Here is a 21068-nt window from a genome sequence, read left to right as displayed (position 1 = left end):
TATCTCATTTGATCCAGAAACATTTTTAGTTATGCTGGTTAAAAGTCTTCTCACATCCTGAAAGCAATCACTGTGTTAGGTTGTTTAAATGTATTTGTTAAAATGTATGTTTGTGTAGGACCAAAAAATGTTAAACCAATCATAGATCTCGGTTCGAACGGACGTTGCCTTTTTTGTCCCTCATCCGTAAGCGTAATTTGAATGCCACCGCACAGCCTGTTCACACAGACACCATACGTCATCAGCACATTCACGTGCGCTCACCTCCCATCTGTAAACAGAAGGAGAATAGCAAACGTTCCTGCTGAATTGACAACCTGCACAGGGGCCACAAAACCAAAGACATCTTTTATAACAACAACGAGATGCAAACAGCTGCAGGAGGCAAAGGGTCTGAAAGGGTCGTTGCACTGTTTATTTTGGTAAGGTAGGTATGCGATATGATTGTATTGAGATGGATTCCGATATTCTACTTTGATGAAAGATTGTGTTGCTTATGAAATTTGTGTTGGTTTACGGATTAGTGTAACGATATAGTTACTACATCTACACAACCGAAAGTGTGCTTTAACTAACTGTGGTGTAAACCAGTTGTTTATGTTGGTTATTTTGGTAATGTTATTCACTTTGTACTGCAAAGATTTCTCACTGTTGAATGAGACATGAGATGTGGACGTCTGATCTGTGCGTGTTCATGTGTTTTGAAAAAGGCTTGACTTTGGATGGCGATTTGAATGGAGGGTGGTATCATGATTTCATTGCTAGTCGGCTACCGATTTTTCAAAATTAGATACCCACCTTTAATCTTTTTTATGTCAGGCATGTTGGGTGTTTAAAAGGCTGAATGACAGTTATTTTACAGGAGATATTTTATCTCAGGTGATGGAATTACAAGAAATCTCTTATGAGAGCTTCCTCTTTAGATCTGAAGAATCCTGTGCTTCACCGGCAAAGTGAATTCACGAATTAACAGCTCTGTCTGTTTTATCAATGTGTTGAAAGATTTCTATTCTCTTGTATTGTAAAAACTCATGTTACTTAGGTTTCAATGATGACGTGCCAAAGAATACATTGAAATAATCTGTTAAATTGTTCTCTGATATCTACATAGAAGGTATGTGGCTTTATTAAGTGCCAAAATCATCCAGAGACAGTTTTACATGTCCATTTACAACCCTAGGATTTGCCCTTAGAATGAAATGGTCTCTTATTATCTAATTTGAAATGATCATGAATAATAATGTTGAGCTCTGCTCCGATTGGCTGTTTCTCAGAGCAGTTCAGTAGCTCTGTGTGTGTAAACAGACCTTATGTTTGAGTCTGTATCAGATGAAGGTATGAAATATCAATTCTTTGGAGATTGTTAATGGACGTTTCTGAGTGGTAAGTTTGTGTTTTTTCATCATGGATCTGTAAAATGTAACTGTAACGTCAATAGTACTTTAGCCTAAACGCTAGCATATAGCATTAACTAGCATATAGTGCTAACTCAGAAGGTCTTTTGCATGCACATGGTTTACATAAGAGTAACAATTGTGTTTGAGGCTCATGATATGTTATTACCATGTACAGAACTCTTATTATTCATCTATGCCTAGATAAATACAGTTTTACATTCTACGGCACCATTAATATTAAATAAAACAAATAACAGTAAAATTACAAGTAATTCTGAATCTGAACTCCAACTGAATACTTATCAGTGATGCGGGGTCAATCAATGTATAAACAACCCGCACCCAACCGACGTTTTCAACTAATCCGCTCGCACCTCGGACCGCAAAAAAAATAAATAGTGTACCCGACCCGCTCTCTGGCCCGCATTTTTTAAAAGTAGTAATTGTTTAAAATAGTGATCAAATATTGATCAAAGTGATCCAAATCCTACTAAAAAGTTTTGAAAAACCCAAACTAAAGGTTTGATCCGGATCAAAGCCAAGATTGGATTACGTGATCTAATTCGATTATGTAATCCGTTTTTTCTTTTGAAAAACCCATTTTCAAGATTTGATCCAATCCGTTATCCAAAATCCTAGTGGATTACTTTTGAAAAACTAGGCCCAGATGATATAATGTTTTAAATCAGAGCAGTGTTTTATGTGACACACAAGTGATAATCTCAGTGAAGGTGACAGACTTGATCCTGAACAGATAAATGTATTTTTTAATCTTTGCAGGACTTTCTTATCTATCTGATGAGTCGGAGCAGTTGTGTGTTTGGCTCCTCCGGTGAATCCACTGCTGATAGGGAGAAAGAGACCCTAAAGGTGGATGTCCTGCTTTTCGCCCCAGATATCCTGCCTCAGCACTGCTGCATACAGCGCCTGGACACCACTGATCAAACCAAGACCTTAACCACACTCAGACCCTTACACTGCGCTTTCGTTACTCACAACGGTGTCCCTCTCGAATGCGAAGTCGAGTTGTGTCCAGGAGACCTGGTGGGTCTCGGTCAGCACTATCTCTTCATGTTCAAGGACCCTACGGCTTCAGGGGCCTTCCAGACCCCATCCTGGATGGCAACGCTTTGTCCCCCTGCCACGGTGTCTCCCTGTAAACTCTGCGGAACGTCCGTGAGGAGGACGAGGCCTCGGAAAGCAGCGGCTCGCTGGAGGGACCTGGATGGTAAGGTGGTGTTACTGTCTTACCAGCTGCAGGAGGAAGATCAGGTCCTAGAGAAGATTCTCAGCATGGTGGACCCTGGAGGAGAAGAACCTAGACTCACTTCAGCATTTCTGCTGTGCCTTTGCATTCAGCACTCCGCCACTAACTTTGAGTTGGTTCATCTCCGGAAATTACTGCTTCAAATTGCTGGTCAGATCCAGCTTACCATGTGGGTGAGTAGAAGTCCATAGACGTTGTTACATTGTTTCTAATCATGTACAATTGAAATATGTAGGCACAATTATGCATTGACATTTAAATGTATTTATCTGGCAGACCATTTTATCCAAAGCAACTTGTAGTGTAATAAACATATAGATTTAAAGCGATACTCCAGTAAAAATGAAAATGGCCCCCACAGTCACCAGATCTCAACCTAATAGAGCATCTTTGGGATGTGGTAGAACGGGAGCTTCAGGCCCTGGATGTGGATCCCACAAATCTCCATCAACTGCAAAATGCTATCCTATCAATATGGGCCAACATTTCTAAAGAATGCTATCAGCACCTTGTTGAATCAATGCCACATAGAATTAAGGCAGTTCTGAAGGCGAAAGGGGGTCAAACACAGTATTAGTATAGTGTTCCTAATAATCCTTTAGGTGAGTGTAAGCCTACAATTGGTTTCAGCAGATAAAACATTTTTCCCACTATAACGGGTCATTCACACACGACACGTCTGCTTTAAAAACTGAATTGGGCAAAAAAAAAACATAATAATGCATAAAAAATGCGTAACTTGCTCTCATCTGTTGTTTTATAACATTTAACCCAGTGCTGCTGTGTCTCAGAACTTGTCACTGATGTTTAATACAAATGTTCCATCCTAAAAACTGACAATACAGACACAGATGTGAACATAGACCAGCGATTTAAAGAACAAATCTGTTCAGATCATTGTCATCACAGATTAAAGGTTATGGCACAGTTTTCTGTAATGGATTTTCTTTTTCTATCTCCACAGGAAAGAACAAAAGAACTCGCAGCTCTGCACCCAGACATGTGAGAGAGTTTCATTTCCTCCGGCACACATTCATGCCATACACAGGCAGGAAATAAGAACAGAGATACTAGCTGCGTTTCCATTGCCTTTTAAATTGCACAAATTGACATTGCGAATTAAAAATAGAGCCAATGGAAATCAATTTCTCAAAAACTCCCATATAGCGCAGAATGAGGTGGTTTTTAAGGCAGTTCGGAAAAGGTGTATTTGCATTGGAAATGGAAATAGGAATGAAAATGGTTTTATGCGCATTTTCCAGGTCACCTGATTTAAGTAAGTCACTTAATTATTATTTAAAGATTGAGCGTTATGTGCTTAACCTCCCAGGAACACCTCAGTATGTGTTTGCTCCCAAGTATAAGAGGTTTTTCTTGTCAATAATGTTTGGATAACACTCCTACCTGATTTAAATAATGTACTATTACCTCCAAGAAACACGTATACAGTGCCGCTCCTAAGTATAAGGGGATTTCCTTGGCATTAATGTTAATACTCTTACATCCCCTTCGGTAAAAATATTGCCTAGTGCGGTGGATGTGATATTAGTAAACCTACCAACATCAGTCGGTGTGATGTGTGGAATGACTTGTCGCGAGAAGAAAAACTATGTTTCAGTTGCATATCATTGGTTAACGGAAACATTGTCATTTTGCAATAGTCGTTTGTCGACATGTAGAAAATAACGCTAAAGTTTGGCACAAATCTGTAATGGAAATGCAGCTAGAAGGCTCTTTATCATCCATGGTGCTATCAATTACCTTTGTCTTCATTGTGTTGTTTAGTCACTATACTGATCCTCTTTAATAACGCTGAAGTTGTAATGTATCTATCTGCAGATCTCAGCAATGTTAAACTAAACAAGACTATGTGTCGTGTGTTTGAATGTTGTGTTTAAGAGTCTGTCCAGGACGCATCCTGATTTTAAAATCATTCCCCTATACTGTTGGATTAGAGTTTAAAACAAAGCGCTATTAGAAAGTAAATAAACTTTGATTTGGAGTTGCTGCTTTTTATTCTGTTGGATTGTGGAGCCGTTGACGGCACTGCACTGAGTTGGTTGGTGTGTTGGATAGATGTTTGCTTACTTGGTTTCATACTGACCAAGACTCTAGAGCGACAGATGTTTGGTAAAGCATTTCTGAGACTTTTGCACAGTGCAGTATGTTTTGGTGATATGTGTGGTCTTTATGTTTTAGAGACACCGGCGATGCATCAGCAGAGTTGAACATGAAGGATCTGATCTCAGGTCTGGAGCCGCTGGTGCTGTGGATGTCCAATTCAATTGAGCTCTTACGTTTTATCCAGCATGAGGTTCCTCTGCTCTTAACATGGAGACAGCAGGACAGAACTGGTCAGGACAAAGGTACACAACAATTCCTTCTGACTTTTTTTCTAAATAATATTTTTTTCATGCTTTTTTGCAACTTCTGTGGTCATGAGGTTTTGCTGACCTAAAGAATATACAAACATATACAGTAGAGCTGTAATCGGACCTTAAAAGTTAGGCCCGAAATGACCGAAGCCCGACAGAATTCGTCCCGAACCCGAAAGTACATTTTGATTGACAGCTTTTTAAAAGCTCGAACCCGTTTACAGCCCGACATTATTTAAATGTGCGCACGTACACAGCTTTTGTCAAGAATGAGTAATTTACACAGTTTTTAACATAGTTTATTTATTTATGACTAACTAGGCTACACACCACTTGGAAGTTGAAACAAAGAAATAAAATAAGTAATCTGTAACATTGTAACATCTCACTCTAAATAGGCCTATGCAATACACTATAAATAGGCCAACATGCCAATAAAATAATTATTTCTTAACGAATTACATAAAGATAATACATTCTGAATTAAGATGGGTATTTGACAATAATGAAAGTAAGATAAAGGCTCCGCGGGATTTGCTTCGGCACTTCTCTCCATAATGCCAACATTAGTCTATATCCTCTGTCTAAATTATGTATTTAAGACTTAATTAATATTTAGTTATACATTGAAAAACCTTTACTCACCAAGATTAGGCTACATGTTTTTGTTGAGGAAAATTATTAAATCCACTGGCTTCACCGTGGTCCTGCTCTTACTCATTACAGTGCATCCAGCAGCATTGAACCTGACCGCTCATTTACTGCGCAAAGCCGGAGCGCAAGCTTTATGTTTTACATTACATATATAATTTTGGTGAATAATTATTTCTAATATAAAAAAATTAGAACGTTGATGTCTTATATTGGTGTTACGGGTTGTTAAAGGAATAATTTACAGGAAAATGAAAAAAATCTCAGAATTTACTCAGCCTAATGCCATCCGAATTGTATAAGTCTTTTTTTATTGTCAGCTGAACACAATCAGTTATAGTATATTAAATATTTTGTCTCTTCCTAGCTTTGTAATGCCATTGGTGTTCAGTGTTTTAAAGCCTCCGAAAGCATATACATCAATTATTAAAATAATCTAAATTACTCCAATGAGTTAGTAAATGACTTCTGAAGTGAAATGATACATTTGAAAGAGAATACTATATAGTATGGAAGTAGGCGGTTTCGGACGCAGCATTGGTCTTCTGGCTCTTGATGATCAGCACTTTGGTCTGTGGTTGAATCTTTGGCATGCTGTCAGAGGTCAGGATGCATTTCAAATGAAGGTTGGGTGTGGTTCTTCTTCTACACACCTGGGAATGTGTTAATTACAGCATTCGTCACAGGTTACGCCCTAATCTGTGATTGGTTGAACTCTTTAAAGATGTACCAAGACTTTTGTCTAAGCAAAGTCTGTCCTAATTAAATAATTAAAAATAAAGGCATGATAAGATTTTATTTAGGTAAAATAAGCATAATCTAGAGCAGTGCTTCCCAATCCTGGTCCTTGAAGCCCCCCTCCCAGAAAGTTTTAGATGTCTCCTTATTTAAAACACCTGATTTAACTTAACAGCCTCCTTCCAAAATGGTAAACATGTGTCCCTAACAAGCTGATGAGTTAAATCAGGTGTGTTAAATAGGGAGACATCTAAAACTTTCTGGGAGGGGGGCCTCGAGGACCAGGACTGGGAAACACTGATCTAGAGGCCTTTGCCTTTCATATAAGCCACTTCTAATTCCAAATCTTTCAATGCTTTAATGATGGCAGTTTAAGCTTTTTTGAGCTTTGAAACGTTGACCACCATTTTAATGACATTACAAAGCTAAGAATTGTATTATTATTTCTAAGAATTTTAATATTATTTAATATAACTAGTTGAATTGTATTCAACTAAAGAAAGAAAGTCATATACACCTGGGATGGCATGAGGGTAAGTGAAGGATAGGATCATTTTCATTTTCTGATAATTACTTGGTTACTTTATTTTGTTTTCAGAGATTAAGACAGCCGGTAGATAAATCGGTCAATGGATTGATGTCTCAATCAAGCATAAATGTCTTTGTTTTCATCTGTTCAGAATGGTTGGATTCTCAGATTCAGTCCACACGTACAGCAAGTGAGGAGGCCATGACTGTTTTAGAGGAAGTCATTATGTTTACCTTTCAGCAGTGCGTCTACTATCTCACCAAAGTAAGTGTTAATTACATAATATTGTCATTTATTAGTCAGTATATTAGTCAGTATATCAGGATTACTCTGTATATTGAAGGTTTTCTAAAAACCAGTAGACCAGTAGAAGTTTTCGTATTTAGATCTATAATTTTTCTGTATTTTACTATTTACATTTAAACATTGCAAATCTAATAAGTTATAGTGGCTGAAATTATTGCTCTTTTGTACAATATTAGAAAAAGCTTGATTCATTTTTTATTTTTTTATAGAGTTTTTCCCAGCGGTTTCCTTATATCCTTAAACTGTAGGATGTAAAATATGTGAAACAGGACATAACTGTATAAACACCATTTTGCGTCAGAGTACAGTCAAAACAAAGCTGAGGGACTTAGAGATTGCCAATTGCTATTGGGGGGCAAAGATAACTTGTCTTCTTCTGAAGAAACAAAACAAAAACATTAATTGTGTATTTTCCCAATGCTTGAAGCAGCAGCCAATCTGTGGAACTCTGAGTCAATGACAACATTTATTTTGTAAACTTAATTTGTTCGTACTTGAACTTGATGAAAGGAACACCTCGCCCAGAAATGAAAGAACTGGCGTTATTTACTCAAATTTGTTTTCTTGGAACAAAAAGCAGAATATTTGAAAAATATTTATTATGCCCAGTCACAGTGTTTATGGTTTTTCGACAACATCTGTAAAGCTCTATTGAGAACCCGATAGTCGGTCTGTGACACCAAACCTTTGAAATTTGGATTTCAGAGATATAGCAAAGGGAAAGATTATCAGTGATTTATACCATGGGCCTTTTGCTTTATTCTGATTGGTTGACAATCGTTCTCTTATTTTACAGTAAATGCACACCTATGTGGTAGTTCCAGGTCTGTCAACTCTATCCCATTTCCATATTACCAACTATCATTTTCTGTTTTACAGAAAAAAATAAGGGTTTTAAACAAAATAAGGGAACCGTGAATACTTTTTTGGTGTGAACTATACCTTTAAATTTTAATGTGCCTCTTTGAGACCAATCCTGTTCTCCATAACAATATGGGGTTACGTCAATTCAGTGGTGTAGAAAATTCAGGTGATGCAGTCGCTTTAAATGTGAGCTTGTTGATGACAAGTGATGGATAAGTTGCAGATTAACTTTGCAGAGGAATAGAGAGGTGTCACGTCCTTCACGCTTCAGCCCTTTGCCAATAAACAGCTGAATGATTAGGAGTTCAGAGGGCTTAAAGTGGATTTAACAGGAAGTGCATAGTTACACATCCACTGTCTGCTCATTAACTGAGGGGTAGTACAGCTGTTGACCTCCACATATGAATCACACTGCCCATTTCAGGCCGGTTATATTGCAAATGGAACAGCAGAGTACTTGAGGTCATCATTCAGTCTAACCTAGTGCAGCCCTGGCTATTTTTATTTTAATGTATTTTTATAATAAAACAAAATGTATATAAAATGCTAAAACCCTGCTTGTTTTCATAGGTTCCAACACTCAACATAATATATCTGTAATGTAACGTTAGAAATATACAAAGTTAGTGATAAGGGGCCGTATCATACACCCGGCGCAATGCGCAACGCAAGTGTCTTTTGCTCAACCCGGCACAATTATCATTTTCATGTCTAGCGCCACGTTTAAATAGCAAATGCATTTGCGCCCAATTTCGCAGATTATTATTGAGTCTCTTGGACATAAATGAGGACCGATTATGAGGCGTTAGAAGAGGTAAAAAGCTGCTTCACCTGCTTAAACTTAAGCAGCAGAATACAGCGGATAATATTAAACCGTACTAGCGAGCGTAGTAATAATGTAACATATAGAAGAGGGTGCTAAGTTAAGCCAATGTTAGCTGAAAAAAAAACCCTAGGAGAAGAAACCTCTTGGCTTTTTTAGTCAGGGGGGAAAAGTCCTAATAGGGAAAAAAAAAAACTTGAAAAAGAGCCAGACGTAACTGAGTACATAGAGGATATATTAAATAATAGGTAAGATAATATATATATAAAGTACATCAGTGGTGTGATGACCTTCACATGGCAGCCGGAAATGTGTCTGTTAGTCTCATTGTCCTTGGGATCGAGGATGAGACAGGATGCGAGCTAAAACTCTTATTGGTTTATTGCAAGTTACGGCCAAAACACACCCATTACTCATTACAAGAATAGGAACAACCCTTTAGGATATGTGCTTGGCGCACAAACCATTTTTTCTGTTGATAAATTAGCAAAAGTGGATTCGGACATGCCCACTTAGACTGTCCGGGAGTGTGTGCTATGTGCTTTAGACGAGGCGCTTTAGATCATTAAAGTAGGGCCCAAGGACTAACCAGCTGTGATTTAGATACTGATGCCCGCTTACTGTTTTGTATATGATAATTTAGGCAAGTTGCGTTTGAAACACTCGTCAAATAAAGCTTTTTTATAATATACCACAACTGTGGTATGTAACTTTATGCGTTCATAAGAGCAACATCTCAAGCACATTAGAAATATACAAAGTTAGTGATAAGGACTTATCAGCTGCAATTTAGATTCTGATGTGCGCTTACTGTGTTGTATACGGTATTTAGTCAACGTCAGGTTTGAAGATTTTTTGATAATGTAATATATACAGTAAAGTAGTAAGTTAAGCCAAAGGTGGCGGACTCTCCAGGGGATGAAAAAACCCCTAGGAGAAAAACCCTCCTGGCTTGTCCAGGGGGAAAACTCCTAGGAGGGAAAAAACCCTATAAATACTATCGGGGTATGTGAACGGCTAAGCGAATTAAACTGGTTCCGCCGGTGGTCGCTGGTCAGGCAACGGCTTGGCATCTCGTAGAAGGACCTTTACGGTTGCAGGAACTGGGTCTGTATGTCTCATTGTCCTCAGGGTCGAAGACGAGACAGGTGCTGCGTCCGAAACCGCCTACTACATACTATATAGTACGCGAAAAGCAGTAGGCGAGGCGAGTAGTATGTCCGAATACATAGTATTCGAAAAACAGTATGCGAAAAGTACCCGGATGACCTACTACTTCCGGATAGATTTTGCAGTGTGCATACGATGGACACTTCACTATCCCATGATGCCCCGGACGAGGAGTTATCCAACGAAGAAGAAGAGGAACGCGGCTGTTTTCGCGCTGAAATGACACGGCGTGATGACGACGTATGTCACGTGATGTAACAACATGGCGGATGTAGTACGTCCGAATCTCATTCATACTACCAGGGTTCATACTATACAGTACCTACTGTTTTAACGCCAAGTAAGTAGGTACTTCATCTAATTCAGTACCTACTATACAGTATGCGGTTTCGGACGCAGCCAGGGAGAGAGAAACAGAATCCTATTTGCGTAGGGGCTGTTCACATGTAATGCAAGTGTCATACAGTATAGTGGTTTAAGTCAGCTCGGTTCCAGACAGGCTACCTATTGCGGCATAAGTATATTACCCAGTATGAGGTATGTGAGTGCTTTGTTCTAGTCAATCTAACTATTGCGGGATAAGTACATTTACTGGACATTTTATGTGAATGCTTTGTTAAAGAAGAATGTCTTAAGTTTAGCTTTAAATTGATCGACTGTATCTGATACTCGAACATTATTTGGTAAATCATTCCAGAGCTTAGGGGCTAAGTAGGAGAAGGATCTACCACCTTTAGACACTTATATTCTAGGGATAATTAAGTGGCCAGAATTTTGTGATCGCAGTGTAAGTGATGGATTGTATATTCTGACAGTAATTCTTTAATATACAAGGGTTCTAGGCCATTTAAGGCTTTGTAGGTGATTAGTACTATTTTAAATTGTATGCGATATTTAACTGGTAGCCAGTGTAAAGATGCCAGAATTGGACTAATGTGGTCATACTTTTTAGATCAAGTAAGCACTCTTGCGGCGGCGTTTTGAACCAGCTGTAACTTGTTTACCTGATTTGCGTGACACCCCCCGAGTAACGAATTACAATAGTCTATTCTAGACGTCATAAAACTGTGGATAAGCTTTTCTGCATCTGATGCAGACAGCATATGGAGTATTTTTGAGATATTTCTAAGATGGAAGAATGCTGTGCGGCAGACATTGGAGATATGGCTATCGAAAGATAGATTGCTGTCGAACATCACGCCTAAGTTCTTAACAGTGGAACAGTGGTTTTTAGAAACTGTTAGCTTAGAAAACTGGTGGGTTTCGCTAGGATGTGATGAGATGTAAAGCTGGGTATCCTCCGCATAGCAGTGAAAACTTATGTTATGTTTCCTGATAATGTCTCCTAGAGGTAACATATATAACGAGAATAGGATAGGGCCTAAAACTGATCCCTGTGGTACGCCGTATTTAACCGGGAAGCGATACGATTCTTCATCATTTACATAAACAAAGTGATATCGATTGGTTAGATACGATCTAAACCAGGCTAATGCCTGACCACTGATCCCAACATAGTTTTCTAGTCTATTAAGTCTATTAAGTTAATATACATTACAAAAATATTTTTTTGAAAGAACATTATAATTTAAAGGTTTTATTTTCACCCAGCATGGTGTATGTTTCTTAAAAATAAAATGTATTGTATCCAAAAGTTGTTGTTTGTATACGTCTGAAAATAACACATTTTTGTGTTGCAATGGCAAAACCGCAATACTGTAAAACCGTGATATTTTTGCTTAAGGTTATCATTACCGTCAAAATCTCATACCTAGTCCATGCCTACTTTAGTCTGGGTTTTGGTTGCGTATGCTGTTTTTGTCATCTCTCTGATAAAACCTGCTCCCCCAGGGCTCTCTGTCTTGCCTGACTTTCCGTCTGGCACGATTATCTGCGTGGTCTTTATTTGTTGATAAAATCCCTTTATCTGGTGCTGAGGGGGAGCACAGCTGAAGTCAATGGGAAAAGTGAGTTTGGTTATGAGAAGAAACTGCTGGTTTAGTCTTATCTGAATGATTCCCAAGACTCTCACTGATGTTGTAACAATGGGTAATCAGGGAGGAGACATTCTCCATAGCCCAGTCACATTATATCACCCCGCTGAGGGGAAGTTGGCCTTTGCCCAACTTCCTGTCGGCTCACGTGTGACACTCAAGAGCTGCACACACTCCTGACTAACTTATCAAAACTTTTTGTTATTTTTTTATTGTTCTGCATTTGATACTTTTGATGTTTTACATTGGCACGGCATTTATATTAACTCTTTGAACGTTACATATACAGTACTTAATACATTTATTAGAACACCTGTGGATTTGTCTCAATGACCATCCAGCATCATGAAGTGCTTGAACATTAAAGGGGGCATATCATGAAAATCTGACTTTTTCCATGTTTAAGTTTTATAATTGGGTCCCCGGTGCTTCTATGAACCTAAAAAAGTGAAAAAGAACAACCCAGTAACTTTGTAAACCATTCTCTGCAAGCATGTGAAAAAAAGGTCATTCAAATTTGGCTCCCTTTGTGATGTCAAAAGGTGGATCTTATTATAAACATATTGCCCTTTAATCCAACCAAGGCACTGCCATTTAGTGCAGAGAGAAAGAGACAGAGAGCAGCACAATTGAGTTTCAATTACAACAAACTACCATTATGGTGATCAGTGTTTGCTTTATCAACTCATTTGCTTCTAAAAGGACACACCCAAAATGGCACATTTTTGCTCACACCTATGTGGCAATTTTAACATTTTATAATAAATTATCTATGGGGTATTTTGAGCTAAAACTTCACATATGTACTCTGGGTACACCAAAGATTTATTTTACATCTAAAAAAAGTATTGTGAAATGTCCCCTTTAAGCACTGTATATATGTACTGTATATATTTTGTTATTTTCAGTTCTAGTTAGATGCTAACTGCTGTTTATTGACACTGTACTCTGTAATCTGATCTAGAAATCTTTTTCTTCTCTCTGTTAGAGTATGTATGCTGTGTTGCCTGAGCTGTTGGACAGTAACCCTTTCTCTGAAAGTGGCCAGCTGCGTATGCCTGCAGGGCTCAGCCATGTCCTGGACGTACTGAAGGAAGCTCTGCGTCTGCTCAATGCTTTCCAGGTGCACGGTGAGATCACATCTCAGCTGATGGCGTACCTGTTCTTCTTCACCAATGCCTCGCTCTTCAATGCCCTCATGGAGAGAGGTAAGGCTCTCCTGCACATTCCCACAAAACAATATTTGTGTTCCAACAATTGGGACTTGTTAATAAATGCTGTGCGGATCTGTTTTAAGGATCTGGGGGGAACTTCTATCAGTGGTCTAGAGGGGTGCAGATTCGGGCCAACCTGGATTTGCTGATGGACTGGATTCAAAGCGTTGGACTTGGAGATCTGGCTACAGACTTCTTCCAGAAGCTCTCCTCAGCTGTCAACTTGCTGGCTACTCCCAAAGAGACTCTACTACAGGTGAGCAACTGTTGAAATTACATTTTTACTTGGCGCATGAAATAGACGTTCATTTATTAACTGTAATTAAATACAAATGAATCATAGCACAAATTTCTATAGATGACACTTCTATCCGAATCAGAATGACGTCAGAAATCTAGAATAATCCCAAACTCTTGCTAGTCATGAAAGTTCATTGTTTAAAACACGTGGGCACCCTGGGTGTCAGCTAGTAGCAAAAAAGTGTCCATTGTTCAATTAAACAAAGAATAATTAACTTATATTTGACTGGAAGGTGTGTTGTAGACTAATCCATACAAGTGTCATAATAGAAATATAAATATAAATAGAAACTCACTTTTGAAAGCAGCCTTGTTTGAGGTTTAAGATTAATATAATATGACAGCATGATGGTATAATCTAACGCAAGGAGCACTGTATAGCTCAGTGAAGCGAACAAAAAGAACAGATACCGTCTTTAACCTGTTAACTTCCTTTGAAAGTTGTTAGGAATACCCTGAAAGCGTTTCCTTATGTACAACAGTAAACACTTGACTTATCAGGACCATAAAGCAAGGACACAATAATTGAGCACAATACAAAGTTTACAGCACACCACCCAAACACTTCCTGTGCCGTGGAGGATTTACAAAGGTCCTTCAGGTTGGCTGGTAGTCATGGCCCTTGGTCCCACAGTAAATAAACAAATAACCTGTTAGGATGACATCACTGGGTGGGAGGGACTGATATGATCTCACCGTCTTAAGACGTCAGCCAAGTTTACCTTTAACAAACTCCAAGGAAACATATGCAAGTCTGTCTCACATGAGCGCTCTGTTTATTTGTCCTGCATTCCACAGTTGACCATAAATAGCACATTGAACACTGTGGCTCTGTTAGTAGGTGTGGAGGCACCAGCAGTATCTGTATAAAACACTTTTAATGATATCATCACACACAGTAACACGTCTTGATGCAGCGTGTATTTTTTTAACATCATCTTGTTTTTAATTAGAGCAAATGTCACCTTCCTCTGTCCTTTCAAATAATAGTTACATGTCACGGTTGCTAGGAGAGCGTTCCTGGTTGTTAAGGTTTCACTCGTGGCATGAAGTTGGAGTGTGTGGTTTAGTAAAACTAACAATGTACAAAGTTACAGATGTTGAACTTTTGTACGTCTTGTGTCTTTTTAAAGATAGCAGTTGTGACTCTTTAGCCCGGTCTGCTGGCTTTTGCATTCAGCCATACACTCTTAAAAATTAAGGTACTGCATGATGCCATATAGAAGAACCATTTTTGGTTGTATGGTTGCATGAAGAACCTTTAACATCTAAAAAGGTTTTTTGTAGTAAAAAAAGGTAAAAAGTTATGAAAGAAAGCTTCTTGTAAGATTCTTTGACTATGTGGTTCTCTGAGGAACCAGAAATGGTTCTTCTGTGGCATCGCTGTGAAGAACCTTTAAAGAACTGTTATGTTTAATAACAAAACATCAGAAAGGATTCTTCAAAACAACAATGAAACTTTTTCTACTGCTGTTTAGATTTTCCCCTGACAAAATATTCAAAAGAGATCTTCAAAGCAATTTTATTTATATAGTGCTTTTCACAATTTGTAATTGTTTCAAAGCAGCTTTACATGAATAGAAGCAGGGGAAAACACAGAAAAATCAACAGACAATATAAGTAGCAAAATACAGCGGCTATGAATAAACTTTACAAGCGAGCGTGTTAATAATGTATCGTATACAGGAAGGTGCTAAGTTAAGCCAATGTCGGCTGACTCCTGGGGGTTGAAAAAACCCCTAGGAGAAAAAAACTCCCGACTTTTTTAGCCTGGGAGGAACAAAAAAGTCCTAGGAGGAAAAAACCTTGGGAGATATATATATATCGACTGTGTATATATATATGAAGAGTTTGTTTCCAAAACGCAATAAACACCAAAAAAATGAGTTACTGCCAAAATCAGTATTATATCAGGTCAGTAGTTAAAATTAAATTATTAATTTTACGCAAAATCCAATATCCGCCGTGTTATTCTGTCATCTTTTCTCCCTTTTTTCCCAAAATGCGATAAACGCCACTCCTCCTTTTTTACAGAACGTTATAAATCCATTCCTGAAATTACAGCTCACCAGTCACGCAATGTTGTAAACAAGCAATGGCGGCGCACTGAATACACAGAGTCCTAGTTTTCCTCATCTACTTTGTACTTCACGATCAACAAACAAAACAAAATTATACTTTAATTGCATTGCTAAACCTGTGATGGTTTTCTGTGACGGGAAAGAAATGTAAGCCATCAACATCTAATTTACGCGAGAGGCACTCGGGTGCTTGTTCTCCCGACAGCATTAAGCTTCTCATGCTAAAACATTGACCCCAGAGGATATTATGAAAACTTTACATTATTTTAAGTCAATGAAAATCGAGCAGGACCAAAACATTTTACAACTTATCGCTGTGAAAAATGTAAAGAAACGGTGTCAAGTATAACCGCAGTAATGACAGTGTTCTTAATATAACAAAGTAAGTGTTTTGGTTAATGCCATTAATGTTTATTTTTTAATCATCGTATACCACTAGTCAACTAAATAAATATAAAATGGTAAAGATGAATGCACATTTATACATTGATTTAATAGATTTATAGCATTTTGAAATAAAAAACTGTCATGGATTTATTGCATTTTGTGGAAAAAAGAACTCGTTTTTATAATAAATTTTTTGAAAATCAAGTTATGGATTTGAATTTTTATGTTTTTATAACCTAAAGATGCTTTGTGAAAGTTTTACCGAAATTTGTCAAAATGGATTTATTGCGTTTTGGAACCAAACTCTTCACACATATATATATTTATATGGGATGTAAACGGATCTCTGTGCCCGCGATTGTTTTAGAGTGTTTTTCTAATAACAAGTTGATAGCATAAAGCGATATTCCACCCAAATATCAAAATTCATTCGTTAAAACCGGAACAAAAAGTGTTTTTTGGTCAATTTTGTCTGTTTCTGACCCCAATCGATGGAGCAACCAACATCTGATGTACTTTTCAGTGAACAAAAATGCCTATCGAGAAAAAATGCAAAACACAAATTGATTTTATAAGAGGGATTTTTGACATCAGCTTAAAAGTCAAATCATTTCAGAATTTAAAGGAATACTCCAGCCAAATACCAAATTTCCCCATAATTTACTAATAAATTTACAAGATACACATGTCCATCATTTTTCAGATTAACACATTTGGAGTTATTTTAGTAAATGTCCTTTGCTTTTCCAAGCTTATAATGGGAGAAAACAGGGATCAGGGAACAATTTCTGCCTGAAAACCCCAAAAAGTGCATTCATCCTTTACAGAAACAATCCACACGGCTTCAAGGGGTTAATAAATGTCTTTTGCACAACATGATCTCACAATTTTCCGTGTCATTGTCACGGATCTCCGAATTTTTCCGTGGCAGTACCACATAATTTATTTTCCGTGTCATTGTCACGGATTGTTTACTCAACTGCTTTTTCCTATTTTCAAGTATTGGTTTATACTTTTTTATATTTTCTACATTTTAAACCATTGTCGCTTGGTGTCAGGGTTAGGAATGGGGTTAGGGTAAGGATGTCATTTTATGTAAATCTAACCCTAAACCGAAGCGACAATGGTAAGATGATAGGGAAAACAGTTGAGTAACCAATCCGTGACAATGACACGGAAAAGAAAGTCTGAGGTACGGCCACGGAAAAATAAGCAAAATATTCTGTGACTATACCACAGAAATTCGTGAGACCAGGTTGCTTTTGCAGGAAATTGATGCAATTTTGCAACAAAAATATTAATATTTCAAACTTTATAAACCGGTAACTACGATATCTTGGACTCACGCAATTCACAAGAGAGTATTGTGCACCATGAGTGCTTATAAGCATGTTTGATACTCAAATCCTGGAAGAAACCAGCTTCAGTCTCAGTCCAGCCATACCTCAGGACTCATGGGTAAATAAAACCTTTGGCACGTTCCAATGGATACATTTTATGAACATACACATGAGAGACTGTTTTGAATTCCAAAAATCTTCCTTCGACTTAGCCAAAAGGAAGTGATGGACCACACCCAGAGTCATGTAGCACAGCCAATCACATGCAAGGCTTCTGTCAAAACACTGCGTTGACCAAAAGATTTGTTTACTGTATGTGCCTGGCTGTAATTTTATTATTCAATTTTATTTATTTAGCAGTTTTCACAATCGTCCATTGTTCCAAAGCAGCTTTAAAAGAAATGAAAACAAAGAAAACACAGAAAAGCAAAGAACAACCAAAGCATGGCAGTTTTTAAAAAGAGTTTATGATGGAGTTATTTATTAAAAGGTAGTACTCCATTCCAAACTATTATGAACATAGTCCAGGATGGAGTACATGAAGGTATTCAAATTTAGTACTTATAGCAATCTTATCTTATTCTTAAAGAAATAGTCCCCCCCCCCAAAAAAAACCCAAGTTTTACTTACCCACAATCCACCCTAGGTGTATATAACTTCAATCTTTTAGTCAAACAGTCATACTTATATTAAATTATATCCTGACTCTTTTCGGCTTTATTGCTCAGTGCCCCATATTTGAAGCTCCACAAAGCGAATCAATTAATTAAAAACGACTTCATTATTAAATGTCTTTTGAGGTGAAGCGATGTTTTTTTTTTTTTAAAGAAACATTTATATAACTTTTAAACTACAGCTGTATGCGTGTTCACATGATAATTGCGTTCAGGTGGAAGGCCGACCTATGACCTAACATTACAAAAACTCATCACTTTACCCAGAAGACGTTTAATAACCATATGGATTAGTTTTTGATGGATGGCATAAGGTGTCTCTCCTGAAGACAGGGTTGGTGATTTTAGGAAGTACATGTCAATAGCTTTCATAATGCACAGTTTCCTCTCATTTGAAATGTGAGCTGTGTATGTGTACAGACAGACATGTGTATGTGTTCAAGGATATGTGACTGTGTACACCAACATACATGGACGTGTTTGTTGTTAAACCTGTTCCTTACAGAATTGCTCTTCTTTGCACATGTGTTTCTAGACATCATGGTCGTCTCTGAGAGCTGAGTTTTTTCATCTGAATCCGGCTCAGCTGCATCATATGCTGAGAGAATACAATGCAGGTCGTGCGTGTCCTTCCTGCTGGAGCCCTTCTGCAGAGGACACAGCAATTGCTCAAAACACCTGTGAGCTTAAACACACAACCTTTATTAACTAGCTGATAGCTTACCATTTCAAACATTATTCCTCTGACTGACCGCACAAATGTTTCCTGGCATAGCTAAGATCCTGGAGAGTTTCGACAATCATCCTCCATTAATGCTTCCCAGCAGCAGTTTTCATCTGGAGCTGGGGAGTCCCATTACAGATCCAGGACTGTTCACCCCTCTCCAGAACCTGCAGAAGTTCATTCAGTCTCTCAGAGACAGCCAGACACCGTCTGACCCTCAACCTTCACAGGTAAACCTCCATCATATATAGTGCTTTATTAAAAATAAGCTTCAAATTATGTTGGATAATTTTTCTTTTAATCAACTTGTTATAATTTTTTGTTTTGCTCAATGATAAATCTGGGAATTATTTTGTATTTGCTGTGATTTTTTTTTTTGTAGAATTGTCTTGAATAGATTTAAACATGGTAAATGTGGTAAATGTTTCAACATAAGTGTTTTTGGAAAAAATGCTCTTCTACAAATGATTGCACAAACTTTATTGCCTAATGCTGCGTTTACACCAACCTCATTTCAGGCGTCAAAATCGCGTCTACCGCGCCTAGTTTGCTACTTGAACAGTTTGAATGCATTCGGGCATGTGCTATGCGGTTGTCTGTTTGCAAGATGACTGATGTTGATTGTGCATTTATCGAGAGAGTTACCGGTTTGTATTTGGTAACCTTACTATAGGGGGAAAATAAACAGTGCGGGTCGATAAATGTCACGTGACTCAAAAGTGAAATGTGTATTTACAACTTACCAGGTTGCTCGATGTCCTCACTGACACTCTTCCAAGCGATATCCTTTTTATTCCTGTCTCTATAAAAATAAGAGCTTGTGTCATATAGCTCCGGGTGACTGCTTACGGACAATATCAAGTGTTCCTTCAGGTTGAATGAGTGACTCTGGGCGGGGCTGCCGCCACAGCAGCAAGCAGGCTCCTGATTGGTTAACGCGGCGCAAAATTCCGCCAAAGTTCAAATTTTCAACTCAGTTGTCAGCCGCAAATTCGTGTCAAAGCAAAATGCACAAAAAGCACCATTCGAACTAGACGCGCGAATAAGGTGGAATCGCGTCTTCTGCGCAAAACGCCTCATCTGCGCCGCGAGACCTACGGATGCGCGTCAACGCGTCTTCACATTGACTTAACATTGAAATCACTCGCGCTTCACGTCTGTACCGTGGCTGGTGTAAACGCAGCATAATACCCAAAAGGTATATTGAGCATTCCTTCTTCATTACTTCACATAATCTTGACATGTATGAAACAAAATAATCTCTGGCTATGTTTACATGCAACAATTTTTGTCAATCCGACTATATTTAATCCAATTGCGATTACAAAGCTATAGTTTATATGTACATTTTATTGTATATAATTCGAACAAAACGCATGTGCAAGCACACAACCAGGGATGCCAGATTTAATTAACAAATCCAGCCCAATAGCCATTTAAACTTTTCCAAAAGCATCACAATTTCCATTCTGATCCCATTACCAATAACTGTGCACAGCTTCTGCAGTCAAGTTTGCGCTCTATCTATGGATGAATGCATAAATTCAAAGTTGGGTTGGAGAAAGTTGTGCAATAGAAACAATTTTCGAATTTCTTGGCTCAACCTCAATCGGATCCATTAAGGTGTTTACATAAAGGCTTTTCAGTCTGTTTCAGTCATAAAATATTTATTGTGTTAGAAGCATAATATTATTTCAGAGGTGAAAAAGTTATTGCATTCATGTTGATGTCATTTAGGACTCCAGCAATGACCTGACTGAAGAAATGCAGTCTTTAACATACTCAGGACCCAACTGTTACAGACCGCACCCAGAGCCTGAACCAATCAGCAGCCAGGATTCTGGGCTAAAGAATCGTAACTTTGTGTGCGTGACACCTCCGCAGCACCGAGGCTTTCACACTAACCTGAGTTCATGTGAGGCCGTCCTGACACAGAAACTCAAATGTCTGCAGCTTCAGAACAGACTGCCTGGAAACACAGACCTGGGCTATCATAAGAGCCTGGCCCTTGACCCGTCCTGCCTACTTACACCCCCCAACACCCCTCAGAGTCTCGACCAATCTGAACTTGAAGCCAGTTTAGTAGAGGGGGCAGCCCAGCAGACAGCACGACAGCACAGAAAAGGTAAAAAATCTGTCCTAGCCAACCTATACAGACTAAAGTTGGGAACAGATTGAAGAAATAGTTCACCCAATAATGAAAGCATTGTATATTGTACTTACCCTCATGTTGT

General features: G+C 38.2%; 1 protein-coding gene across 3 annotated transcripts in view; it reads left to right on the top strand.

The window, feature by feature from the left end:
- The window catches only part of radil2a (Ras association and DIL domains 2a), a 41937-nt gene that overhangs the window by 8481 nt on the left and 12388 nt on the right, over positions 1–21068 (top strand). For all 3 annotated transcript variants that reach the window (XR_008638619.2, XM_055183899.2, XM_055183907.2), the window contains exons 5-13: positions 2178–2837; positions 3629–3666; positions 4864–5030; positions 7109–7221; positions 13103–13322; positions 13412–13584; positions 18646–18790; positions 18886–19064; positions 20572–20959. Coding sequence is in view for 2 of the 3 variants with exons in the window: in XM_055183899.2 (XP_055039874.2) it covers positions 2178–2837; positions 3629–3666; positions 4864–5030; positions 7109–7221; positions 13103–13322; positions 13412–13584; positions 18646–18790; positions 18886–19064; positions 20572–20959 (2083 nt within the window). In the remaining variant the exon portion in view is untranslated. The remainder of the gene's footprint in view (positions 1–2177; positions 2838–3628; positions 3667–4863; positions 5031–7108; positions 7222–13102; positions 13323–13411; positions 13585–18645; positions 18791–18885; positions 19065–20571; positions 20960–21068) is intronic.

This window comes from Misgurnus anguillicaudatus, chromosome 19 (assembly GCF_027580225.2).
Source record: "Misgurnus anguillicaudatus chromosome 19, ASM2758022v2, whole genome shotgun sequence".
Taxonomy (NCBI): Eukaryota; Metazoa; Chordata; class Actinopteri; order Cypriniformes; family Cobitidae; genus Misgurnus; species Misgurnus anguillicaudatus.
This window is presented reverse-complemented; position numbering and strand designations above follow the sequence as displayed.